Source organism: Schistocerca piceifrons, chromosome 11, assembly GCF_021461385.2.
Source record: "Schistocerca piceifrons isolate TAMUIC-IGC-003096 chromosome 11, iqSchPice1.1, whole genome shotgun sequence".
NCBI classification, from domain to species: Eukaryota; Metazoa; Arthropoda; class Insecta; order Orthoptera; family Acrididae; genus Schistocerca; species Schistocerca piceifrons.
In genome coordinates this window covers 16,571,692-16,585,140 of record NC_060148.1, presented here as the reverse complement: position 1 = coordinate 16,585,140, position 13,449 = coordinate 16,571,692, and the positions used below count along the sequence as shown (strand labels likewise).

Sequence of the window (13,449 nt, the reverse complement as noted above, 5' to 3'; positions counted from 1 at the left end):
TGGGATATCGTGGAATATTCCTGCTTTAGATCCTATGGTTTCATGAAGCTCCGGTACGCGGCGGCGCTATAGGTAGCCTTCAACATGGCGCCTGTAGCGAAGTTGCGTTACAGCCAGAGAGCTGTCATTGAGTTCCTTTGTCGGAAAACCACAGTATCGCAGATATTCATAGACACTTGCAGAATGTCTATGCAGACCTGGCAGTGAACAAAAGCACGGTGAGTCGTTGGGCGAGGCGTCTATCATCATAGCAACAAGATCGCGCAACCCTGTCTGATCTCCCGCATGTGACTCCTGGAATACTGGAATGTGCGGACACTCTCATTCGAGGTGATCGACAGATCACGATCAAACACCTCGATGCTCAACTGGGCTTCTCTGATGGTAGTGCTGACACATTCGTCCACCAGTTGGGTTACCCAAAAGTGTGTCTCTACAGGGTCCCTCGATGCCTCGAGGTGGAATGATCAATGCTGAAGTGCATTGTGCTATCAGCAGGAACCTAAAGAAACGACTTCAGTCTGTTCGTCATGGCAAAAAGTGAGTCTGTCAGTCAGTCGGAGGCAGTTGGTCAGCCAGGTCAGTCTGTCAGTCTGAGTCGCCCAGTCTGGTTAGCTGGCCAGCCAAGTTAGTCTGTGTCTCCCGCATGTGACTCCTGGAATACTGGAATGTGCGGACACTCTCATTCGAGGTGATCGACAGATCACGATCAAACACCTCGCTGCTCAACTGGGCTTCTCTGATGGTAGTGCTGACACATTCGTCCACCAGTTGGGTTACCCAAAAGTGTGTCTCTACAGGGTCCCTCGATGCCTCGAGGTGGAACGATCAATGCTGAAGTGCATTGTGCTATCCGCAGGGACCTAAAGAAACGACTTCAGTGTGTTCGTCATGGCAAAAAGTGAGTCTGTCAGACAGTCGGAGGCAGTTGATCAGCCAGGTCAGTCTGTCAGTCTGAGTCGCCGAGTCTGGTTAGCTGGTCAGCCAAGTTAGTCTGGGTCTGTCTCTCGTACGCATTGGTGAGGCGGTTAGTGTCTGTCTGTTGTCCGGAGTGATAGTATGTGTTAGGCCGCCAGTCTGCTCGAGATAGTTCAGGCGATGGGTATTGGTGGTTCGATCAATCGGTTGGTCGGTCGCGCACTGGGACACGAGATGACTTGTCCGGCTGGAGCGTCGGCGTATGCGAGGTCGCCACGTGAGTCCAGTGGGCCGCGCTGTATAGCGAGGGGTAGTGGCTTCGCGGTCGGCACGAGAGCCTCTCCTTCTCGATTACAACGCAATGCCTCACGCAGGCCTGCGCACCTGAGAGGAGCTCACAAAACTTCACTGGACCGTTCTCCTTCATCCACCATACAGCCCAGATCTCGTACCTTCCAACATCCACCTGTTTGGCCCAGTGAAGAATGCACTCTGCAGGAACCAGCATACGGATGATGGGGAGGTTACACAATTGGCTCTGAGGTCGACCAGTGGAGTGGTACCATTTGGGTGCACAGGCCTTCCCAGTACAGAAGGCGTAAGGCCGTCCCATTGAATGGATATTACTTTGAAAAACAGGGTTTTGCAACCAAAATAGTGGGGAATAACATAGTGTCTCGGAATCCTGTATAAAGCCAACTTGCTTTCAGAAAAAAACTGTTGCATTATTTAATGGCCCACGTACTTAACCCAACTGGTGAGAAAAGGAATCCTGTAAAACGTAACTAAATGAAGTGATAAGTCGATTGGAAACATCCTCAGATAGCTGGGAAACATCGATACGGTGTCGGAGAGAAGTTCAACTTGTTCAAATGGCTCTGAGCACTATGGGACTTAATATCTATGGTCATCAGTCCCCTAGAACTTAGAACCACTTAAACCTAACTAACCTAAGGATATCACACAAGACCCAGTCATCACGAGGCAGAGAAAATCCCTGACCCCGCCGGGAATCGAACCCGGGCGTGGGAAGCGAGGGCACTACCGCACGACCACGAGGTGCAGACTCGGAGAGAAGTGCTGAGGGTGAAAACTGTAGAAGGAGACCAAGAGATGAGTACAGTAAACAGGTTCAAAGGGTCAAGGCTGCAGTAGTTATGCAGAGGTGGGGAGGCCTGCACAGGGTAGAGTAGTGTGGAGGGCTGCATGAAACTGGTCTTCAGGCAGGAGACGACAACAACACAAACTCTTGCTCCCAGGGTAATGATTACTGCGTACAACCTGGTGGCGTATTTTATCTGACTTCAAATCACAACATACATTGCTCATCTAACCACCTCATGCCCGAGTTTAATAAATGAGCAATTCTGTTGGATGTGGCACTTGCTGAGGGAAGTACCAGACAGCTGGTCTGAGGACAGAACCAAATGGAACACCGGGCCGGAGCTACCGTGAGGGGTACAGGGGAAGGGATTGGCGATGTCGGATGCCGGATGTGCCGACCTGCGATGTAGACGATGTAGAGCAGCACCAGGGTGAGCGCCTCGTACCACTCGACGCGCTCGTCGTGGATGATGCAGATCATCAGCGACACCGTCACGCCGTACGCCAGGCAGTCCCTCGTCAGGGGCCACCAGTCCAGAGGCACCACCTGCAACACGAGCCAGCACCGGCACTGTGACCACCAGAACTCTGGCGACCTCAAAACCAATATTTGAGAGGTACGCGCTGTATTTTTCTATTACTATCTTTATGAAATACATATTACAAAAAAGTTTTGCATTATCTCAGTTCAAAGAGTAATGGAACCTGCACAGCAAGTTGGAATAGAGATCAACATAAACATCATTTCCACCCCTTCTATTGCTCACGAAAATGACACATTGCATGCTATACCACCATACAGCGAAACCTTCACAGGTGGTGGTCCAGATTGCTGCACACACCGGTACCTCTAATACCCAGTAGCACTTTCTCCTGCATTGACACATGCCTGTATTCGTCGTGCCATGCTATCTACATGTTGATCAAGGCACTGTTGCTCCAGATTGTCAAATTCCCCAATGGCGATTCGGCATAGACACCTCGGAGTGGTTGGTGGGTCACGTCGTCCAGAAACAGCCTTTATCAATCTATCCCAGGCATCTTCGATAGTGTCCATGTCTGGAGAACATGCTGGCCACTCTAGTCGAGCGATGTAGTTATCCTGAAGGTGCAGATGTGCACGATGGGGGCACGAATTGTTGTCGTCCATCAAGATGAATGCTTCGCCAATATGCTGCCGATATGATTGCACTACTGGTCGGAGGATCACATTCACGTATGGCACAGCCGTTATGGCGCCTTCCGTGACCACCAGCGGCGTACGTCGACCCTACATAATGCCACCCCTAAACAGCAGGGAACCTCCACCTTGCTGCACTCGCTGGACAGTGTGTCTAGGGCATTCAGCCTGACCGGGTTGCCTCCAAACATGTCTCCCGCAATTGTCTGGTTGAAGGCATATGCGACACTCATCGGTGAAGAGAACGTGATGCCGGTCCTGAGCAGTCCATTCGGCATGTTGTTGAGCTCATCTGTATCGCACTGCCCAATGTCGTGGTTCTAAAGATGGACCTCGCCACGGATGTCAGGAGTGAAGTTGCACATCATCCAGCCTATTGCGCACAGTTTGAGTCGTAACACGAGGTCGTGTGGGTGCATCATTCAACATGGTGGCGTTGCTGTCAGGGTTCCTCAGAGCCATAATCCATAGGTAGCGGTCATCCACTGCAGTAGTAGCCCTCGGGCGGCTTGAGTGAGGTATGTCATGGACAGTTTGTGTCTCTCTGTATCTCCTCCATGTCTGAACAACATCCCTTTGGTTCACTCCGGGATGCCTGGACACTTCCTTTGTTGAGAGCCCTTCCTGGCACAAAGTAACAATGCGGACGAGATCGAACCGCGGTATTGACCGTCTAGGCACGGTTGAACAACAGACAACAAGAGCTGTGTACCTGTTTTCTGGTGGAATGACTGGAACTGAACGGCTGTCGGACCCCCTCCATCTAATAGGCGCTGCTCATGCAAGGTTGTTTACATCTTTGGGTGGGTTTATTGATATCTCTGAACAGTCAAAGGGACTGTATCTGTGATACAATATCCACAGTCAACGTCTATCATCAGGAGTTCTAGGAACCAGGGTGATGCAAAACTCTTTTTGATGTGTGTAATTTTAACAGCTTCAGTTACTTTTTGCTAATATATTCTAAGCAAAGAAAGCGAGACAATACAAAGGAATTGCCCAAAATGGGACGGAAATCGGTAGATGTGATATTCATGTACAGACAAACAAGCGATTACACTTTCAGGAAAAATGGTTTAATCAAGAGAAAGACTTCGCAAACTGGGCACGTCAATAGTGTTTTAGACCACCATAGGCCCTCATTCAAGCAGTTATACATCTTGACACTAATTGATAGAGCTGTTGGGTGCCTTCTGAGGGATATCGAGCCAAATTCTCTCCAGTCAGTGACATTCGAAATGTTCTCAATCTGGCGGAGATCCAGCGACATTACTCGCCAAGGTAGGGTTTGGCAAGCACGAGGGCAAGCAATAAAAACTCTCACAGTGTGCGGGTGGGCATTATTCTATTGAACTGTAGGCCCAGGGCGGCTTGCCATGAAGGTCAACAAAACGGGGCGCAGAATATCGTCGACTTGCCGCTGTGGTGCAAGGGTGCCGCGGGAGACAATCAAACGGGTCTTGTTATAAAAGTAAAATGGCAACCCAGACCATCACTACTGCTTGTCGGGTCACACGGCAGGCGACAGTCAGGTTGGTATCTTACTGTTATCTGGGGCGTCATCGATTCGGCCAGGGATCTCACTGACTGGAGTGTAATTGTCTTCAGTGATGAACCCCATTTCGAAATCCAACCCCATCCCCAATGACCCATAAAGACATCTCTACAGGCGACTCAGACAGTGGTGCCACACCAACCTGATTGTTGCCTGAATGTAACCCGACAAGTAGGAGTGAATGCTATTGGGTCCTATTCCGTTTTATAGCAGGACCCCTTTGATTGTCATTCACAGTACCCTTACAACACAGCGATGCTTTGACAATATTCTACACCCTTCATCACAAGCCATTCTAGGTTTAGATTTCAGCAAGATACTTCGCGCCCGCACGTGGCGGAAGTTTCTACTGGTTGTCTTCTTGTTTGTCAGACCACACCTTGGCCAGCAAGGTTGCCGGATCTCCGGATCTCCCCCCCCCTCTCCCCCCCCCCCCCCAGTTGAGAACGTTTGGAGAATTGCGGGCAGGGTCCTCCAACCAGTTCAGGGTTTTGACCATCTAACGCACCAACTGGATAGGATTCCTCATGAGGAGAACCGACAACTCTCTCAACCAGTGCTGAGCAGTATAGCTGCTTGCATAAGGGCTGGAGGTGGTCCAACACGTTATTCACTTGCTCAATTTGTGAAGCTCTTTCTCTTGAAACATTCACCCATTCTTTCTGAAATTGCAATCATTTCTTTGTCTGTACATGCACATCTCATCTACCGATCTCCGTCCTATTGGGCTAATTCCTTGGTGGTCGTCGTTTGTTGTCTTAGAATGTGTTTATTAGCACAACGTATTTCTGCAATATGCTGCCTTCTGTAGGTGCATTACAGTTACATGCACATGTGCCTTAATCTAAAGCATGGTGCGTATTACTTGCTACCTGAGCCAGTGAAACTTACCTGTCGTAATTTATCCCTGAACACAAAGATACATTTATCTTAATGCCTATCTTAAGGGGGCTGTACAGTATGTTCAGATCGTTTCATTTGTGTCTTTAGCTACATTTTTGCTGAAAATGTAATTGTCTCTTACAGGTAGCACAGTAATAAACAAACCATCTTCCCTTAACACCTTCTCAGTCAGATGTTTACATCACTGTAGGGACTCTTAACTGCTAAGGCAAACTATTTCAATTTCTGAGATAGTATAAACAATGAACAATGAATGTTTCTTAAATAAGCATATCGGAGTTAGAATTCTACGATTAGGATTTGTAATGAGTAGGAAGGTAGGACAGAGAGTTAGCTACTGTGAACTGTTCAGTGATAAGATTATTCTCACCAGAACCGACAGCAAAACAACACCAACAACAGCAGTTTCGGTATACACGCTTACGTCACAGGCAGAAGACGGACAGATAAAGAAAGTAGGCCTACTTTTGTGTGACATCTGCTGCCTGGTGTAACACGAAAGATCCTTTGGATGGCAAGAAAGTAATCATGGCAGCAAGAGCCACAAATCTTATATTTCCAAATTCGGCGAGGATCGCATAAATTAATTGGTCTAATTTCCATTACCTTTATTTTCCTTAGGTTGATGTGGATTTTCTTAATCTCGTTTTCAGTCACCATCCGTTCCTCTTAACTGTTCTTCCAGCTCCTCTGCCATCTCTAAGGGAATCACAGCACTGCCAACACCTCGAACTTTTACTTCTTCTTCAATTTTCATTCCCTTTTCAAATTACTGCAGGGTTCCTTTTATCACTTTCTAATTGTACATGTCAAATAACACGGGGGACAGGCTATAATACCTTGTCTCAAACCCTTCTCAACGCTACAATACCTTGTCTCACTCCTTTCTCAACCACTGCTTCCCTTTCACGTTCTTCAACTCTTTACAACTGCAGTCTAGTTTCTGTACAATTTGTAGACGAACTTTCACTCCGGACATTTTACCACTACTGCCTTTACGGTGGGTACGACGTCAAATGGGCCGACTTGGACATTTTAGTTTCCACTGTCTATACTTTTACAAATAATTTCGTGAAACTTTGTCAGAATGATCAGGAAGGATCTAGAATTTGTAAGGATCTAGAATTTACATTCATAGCAGTGGAAGCCTAAAAACATAACAAAATAAATTTTTTTACATGTGAAATTTCACCATTTTTTTCACTTACTATTGGTTGCATTTGTTGCTACAGGTACACTTTCCTTCATAAGTAAGAGAGATTCTTCGATGAATTTTGCACAGTATACAAACCATACTTACAGGTGTGTGAGACTCTAGAATATATTTGATTTATGAAAAAATGAATGAGCCGTTACATTTTAAACGTCATGTTTGGAAAAAACTCAAATTTTATAGTTAATTATCTTAATTTTTACCGCAGTTTTTAATTGATTTGGAAAATTGTAAAGTTTCATACAGCTGTAAATATGGTTTGTATGCTCTGAAAAATTCATCGAAGAATCTCTTACTTATCAAAAAAAGTGTACCTACAGCAACAAATGCAGCCAATAGTAAGTGAAAAAATGATGCAATTTCACATGTAAAAAAATTTGTTTTGTTATGTTTTTGAACTTCCTCTGATACGATTGTGAATCCTGAATCATTCCTAGTCATGCTGACGAAGATTCATGAATTTATTTGTAAAAGTATAGACAGTGGAAATTAAAATGTCCTGTGGTGCCTCTCCTGCACCAAGTCAGTCCGTTTGACGTCCTACCCCCCTTAAGAATTTCAATGAGACTATCCCAGTCACCGTTGTTAACACCTATCTGTAAATACGATAAACATAGGGTCACTTTCAGCCTCCCAAGGGATGTTCCCCGACTTCTACAAGTCTTTCCAATAACGTTCAAGTAAACAAAAAAGAAATTTCGGTCGACTGTCAGCAGTACATGCTGACGAAGCTAAAATGAGCTCTAACATGGAAATTAAGCGTTTCCGGACACATGTCCACATAACATCTTTTCTTTATTTGTGTGTGAGGAATGTTTCCTAAAAGTTTGGCCGTACCTTTTTGTAACAGCCTGTGTATCGGCGATACACATTGTGCTGCCTCGCAATGTATTTATTCACTACCAGTTTCGATCATGAACCACGCTCACAGTGAAAAAATATCTGCTGTCACAACTTCACATGTCATACACTCTGTTTAACCAGAAAAGTATACGCCACAGCTGACTTGATAACGTAAGAAACTGCTACTTAACGTCATAATGCAGGCTCGTGTTCGTGCTTGCCAAATGCTACCTCGGCCAGCAATGGCGCCAGATCTGTCCCCTTACACCACAGTGGTACGTCGACGATACTCTAGTCCCCGTTTTGTTGCCCTTCGTGGCAAACCATCCTGGACTTATATTTCAGCAGGATAACACCCGCCCGCACACTGCGACTTCTACGGCTTCTCCTCAGGCTCGCCAAACCCTAACTTGGCCAGTGAGGTCGCCGGATCTCTCCCCAATTGAGCATCAAGGGCAGGACCCTCCAACCATCTCGGGATTTTGCAATCTGACGCGCCAATCGGACAAAATGGGGCACGATAACCCTCATGGGGACATAAAGAAACTCTGGTCAGGCAGATAATGGACAGAAATTTCTGAGAACAGCATTTTATGGTAGTGAACCATGAACTGTGACATAACCAGAGACGTGCTACAGAAGAATGGAAAGTTAGGTGGACTGATAAGGTGAGGAATGAGAAAGTTCTTAGCAGAATCGGCAGAAATTTTAATTCGTTTCTACAGCTTCCAACATTATCGCCGATACACAGGCTGTTACAAAAAGGTACGGCCAAACGTTTAGGAAACATTCCTCACACACAAATAAAGAAAAGATGTTATGTGGACATGTGTCCGGAAACGCTTAATTTCCATGTTAGAGCTCATTTTAGTTTCGTCAGCATGTACTGTACTTCCTCGATTCACCGCCAGTTGGCCCAATTGAAGGAAGGTAATGTTGACTTCGGTGCTTGTGTTGGCATGCGACTCATTGCTCTACAGCATCAACAGGTTAGTGTTCATCACGAACGTGGTTTTGCAGTCAGTGCAATGTTTACAAATGCCGAGTTGGCAGATGCCCATTTGATGTACGGATTAGCACGGGGCAATAGCCGTGGCGCGGTACGTTTGTATCAGGACAGATTTCCAGAACGAAGGTGTCCCGACAGGAAGACATTCGAAGCAATTGATCGGCGTCTTAGGGAGCACGGAACATTCCAGCCTACGACTCGCGACTGGGGAAGACCTAGAACGACGAGGACACCTGCAATGGACGAGGCAATTCTTCGTGCAGTTGACGATAACCCTAATGTCAGCGTCAGAGAAGTTGCTGCTGTACAAGGTAACGTTGACCACGTCACTGTACGGAGAGTCCGATGGGAGAACCAGTTGTTTCTGTACGGTCTACAGCGTGTGCAGGCACCATCACCAGCTGATTGGCCTCCACGGGTACACTTCTGCGAATGGTTCATCCGACAATGTGTCAATCCTCATTTCAGTGCAAATGTTCTCTTTACGGACGAGGCTTCATTCCGACGTGATCAAATTGTAAATTTTCACAATCAACATGTGTGGGCTGACGAGAATCCGCACGCATTTGTGCAATCACGTCATCGACACAGATTTTCTGTGAACGTTTGGGCAGGCATTGTTGGTGATGTCTCGATTGGGCCCCATGTTCTTCCACCTACGCTCAATGGAGCACGTTATCACGATTTCATACGGGATACTCTACCTGTGCTGCTAGAACATGTGCCTTTACAAGTACGACACAACATGTGCTTCGTGCACGATGGAGCTCCTGCACATTTCAGTCCAAGTGTTCGTACGCTTCTCAACAACAGATTCGGTGACCGATGGATTGGTAGAGGCGGACCAATTCCGTGGCCTCCACGCTCTCCTGACCTCAACCCTCTTGACTTTCATTTATGGGGGCATTTGAAAAGTCTCGTCTACGTAACCCCGGTACCAAATGTAGAGACTCTTCGTGCTCGTATTGTGGACGGCTGTGATACAATACGCCATTCTCCAGGGCTGCATCAGCGCATCAGGGATTCCGTGCGTCGGAGGGTGGATGCACGTATCCTCGCTAACGGAGGACATTTTGAACATTTCCTGTAACAAACTGTTTCAAGTCACGCTGGTACGTTCTGTTGCTGTGTGTTTCCATTCCACGATTAATGTGATTTGAAGAGAAGTAATGAAATGAGCTCTAACATGGGAAGTAAGCGTTTCCGGACACATGTCCACATAACATATTTTCTTTCTTTGTGTGTGAGGAATGTTTCCCGAAAGTTTGGCCGTACCTTTTTGTAACACCCTGTATATTACTGGTTAAGTAGCATGTACAACACGTCAAATTGCCACAATAGATATTTTTTCCACTGTGGAGATGGTCGATGACGAGACTTCTCCTGGTGAAATGATGCCAGTGCCGCCTAGCCGCTGTGCCACATACTGTCACGTGCTGTGTCTACGTGCAGGAAGTAGTGGAGCAGGACAGATCAGAGTTCAGTATAGTATAGTATAGTATAGTATAGTACAGTGCAGTACAGTACACTGAGTTTACTCACGATGCCGGCGCCCAGCCCGCAGCAGGCGGCCACAGCGAGGATGTTGAAGACGGCGCTGCCCACGATCGTGCCGACGCCGATGTCGCCCTCCGTGATGAACGTGCCGATCACGTTCACGAACAGCTCTGGCGCCGATGTCGCCGCCGCCATGAACGTGGCGCCCGCCACGTCGTTCGACATGTTCAGTGCTGCGGACAGACAACAAGTAGGTAGACACACACACGTGGTCCCTGACTATGCGACGAAGGTCGCAGATGAACATTGTACATACATCTTCGTGACTGCAGGTCTGGGGAACTTCAGCCAATCACTTACAGGGTGTTTCAAAAATGACCGGTATATTTGAAACGGTAATAAAAACTAAACGAGCAGCGATAGAAATACACCGTTTGTTGCATTATGCTTGGGACAACAGTACATTTTCAGGCAGAGAAACTTTCGAAATTACAGTAGTTACAATTGTCAACAACAGATGGCGCTGCGGTCTGGGAAACTCTGTAGTACGATATTTTCCACATATCCACCATGCGTAGCAATAATATGGCGTAGTCTCTGAATGAAATTACCCGAAACCTTTGACAACGTGTCTGGCGGAATGGCTTCACATGCAGATGAGATGTACTGCTTCAGCTGTTCAATTGTTTCTGGATTCTGGCGGTACACCAGGTCTTTCAGGTGTCCCCACAGAAAGAAGTCACAGGGGTTCATGTCTGGCGAATAGGAAGGCCAATCCACGCCGCCTCCTGTATGTTTCGGATAGCCCAAAGCAATCACTCGATCATCGAAATATTCATTCAGGAAATTAAAGACGTCGGCCGTGCGATGTGGCCGGGCACCATCTTGCATAAACCACGAGGTGTTCGCAGTGTCGTCTAAGGCAGTTTGTACCGCCACAAATTCATGAAGAATGTCCAGATAGCGTGATGCAGTAATCGTTTCGGATCGGAAAAATGGTCCAATGATTCCTTTGGAAGACATGGCAGCCCAGACCAGTACTTTTTGAGGATGCAGGGACGATGGGACTACAACATGGGGCTTTTCGGTTCCCCATATGCGCCAGTTCTGTTTATTGACGAAGCCCTCCAGGTAAAAATAAGCTTAGTCAGTAAACCAAATTCTGCCCACATGCATATCGCCGTCATCAATCCTGTGCACTATATCGTTAGCGAATGTCTCTCCTGCAGCAATGGTAGCAGCGCTGAGGGGTTGCCGCGTTTGAATTTTGTACGGATAGAGGTGTAAACTCTGGCGCACGAGACGATACGTGGACGTTGGCGTCATTTGGACCGCAGCTGCAACACGGCGAACGGAAACCCGAGGCCGCTGTCGGATCACCTGCTGCACTAGCTGCGCGTTGCCCTCTGTGGTTGCCGTACGCGGTCGCCCTACCTTTCCAGCACGTTCATCCGTCACGTTCCAAGCCCGTTGAAATTTTTCAAACAGATCCTTTATTGTATCGCTTTTCGGTCCTTTGGTTACATTAAACCTCCGTTGAAAACTTCGTCTTGTTGCAACAACACTGTGTTCTAGGCGGTGGAATTCCAACACCAGAAAAATCCTCTGTTCTAAGGGATAAACCATATTGTCTACAGCACACTTGCACGTTGTGAACAGCACACGCTTACAGCAGAAAGACGACGTACAGAATGGCGCACCCACAGACTGCGTTGTCTTCTATATCTTTCACATCACTTGCAGCACCATCTGTTGTTGAAAATTGTAACTACTGTAATTTCGAAAGTTTGTCCGCCTGAAAATGTACTGTTGTCCTAAGCATATTGCAACAAACGGTGTATTTCTATCGCTGCTCGTTTAGTTTTTATTGCCGTTTCAAATATAACGGTCATTTTCGAAACACCCTGTATGTAATAAAGTGAAACACCTAAAGTCGTTCTTATGATGTCATTTATTGTATGGCTGCCAGTTTCGGTGCTTCACTGCACCATATGATGCCAAGAGGGTTAACAATGTCCAGATACACAATGCGCCAGTGGCCAACATCTATAACTGGTTTCTGCAGAATACCTCTAACCGATATATTGTCTCTCCAACAATCAACTATCAACACGTTGTACAGGGCAACCACAATCTTGTCTCAACAACCATCAACTATCAGTTAGTTGAAGAGAGTAACCAAAATATTGTCTCTCCAACCAACAACTATCAGCGAGTTGATAGTTGACAGTTGGAGAGACAAAGCTACAGTTTGGTTGGGTTAGAGGTAATTTGCGAAAACCAGTTATAGATGTTGGCCACTGTGTACAGTTAGCATTAACCCTCTTGGCATCAGCTAATTCCTGAAGATGGTGCACTGAACCATCGAAAATGATATCTGTATGCCAGTTAACGAGCATTGCACTCTCATTGGAATATATGGCCGAAAGAGTCAGCCTTCAGGAATTGTGAAACGAACCCTGTCGTCCAGTACTGCGTGCTACAAAGGGCGCAGTTTCACCACGAGAGGGGGAAACTCACAGGCGCCTGTTGTCTATTGAGGCCTACGCGCTGTGGTGTGCGAGTGAGACAGGCGAGAAACTACGTCATAGGGAAACCCAGTAGAAGGTGTATGTGGCCGAGGAGACGTAGCAGTGTTAAATATGGCGGATCTAAGATCGGCCATAAAGGGAAACATTTATGAAAAGTTTCCAGAATGAGATTTTCACTCTGCAGCGGAGTGTGCGCTGATATGAAACTTCCTGGCAGATTAAAACTGTGTGCCCGAACGATACTCGAACTCGGGACCTTTGTGTTTTGGGGGCAAGTGCTCTACCATCTGAGCTACCGAAGCACGACTCACGCCCGGTACTCACAGCTTTACTTCTGCCAGTACCTCGTCTCCTACCTTCCAAACTTTACAGAAGCTCTCCTGCGAAATTTGCAGAACTAGCACTCCTGAAAGAAAGGATATTGCGGAGACATGGCTTAGCCACAGCCTAGGGGATGTTTCCAGAATGAGATTTTCACTCTGCAGCGGAGTGTGCGCTGATATGAAACTTCCTGGCAGATTAAAACTGTGTGCCCGACCGAGACTCGAACTCGGGACTTTCGCCTTAAAAATCTCATTCTGGAAACATCCCCTAGGCTGTGGCTAAGCCATGTCTCCGCAATATCCTTTCTTTCAGGAGTGCTAGTTCTGCAAGGTTCGCAGGAGAGCTTCTGTAAAGTTTGGAAGGTAGGAGACG

At 46.9% G+C, this 13,449-nt stretch overlaps 1 protein-coding gene across 2 annotated transcripts in view; it reads right to left on the bottom strand.

The window, feature by feature from the left end:
• Positions 1-13,449, bottom strand: part of LOC124719992 (sodium/potassium/calcium exchanger 3) — a 684,419-nt gene that overhangs the window by 102,916 nt on the left and 568,054 nt on the right. For both annotated transcript variants that reach the window (XM_047245220.1, XM_047245219.1), the window contains exons 3-4: positions 10,268-10,455; positions 2,422-2,569 (exon numbers count right to left, since the gene is read on the bottom strand). In XM_047245220.1, coding sequence (XP_047101176.1) covers positions 2,422-2,569; positions 10,268-10,455 — 336 coding nt within the window. The remainder of the gene's footprint in view (positions 1-2,421; positions 2,570-10,267; positions 10,456-13,449) is intronic.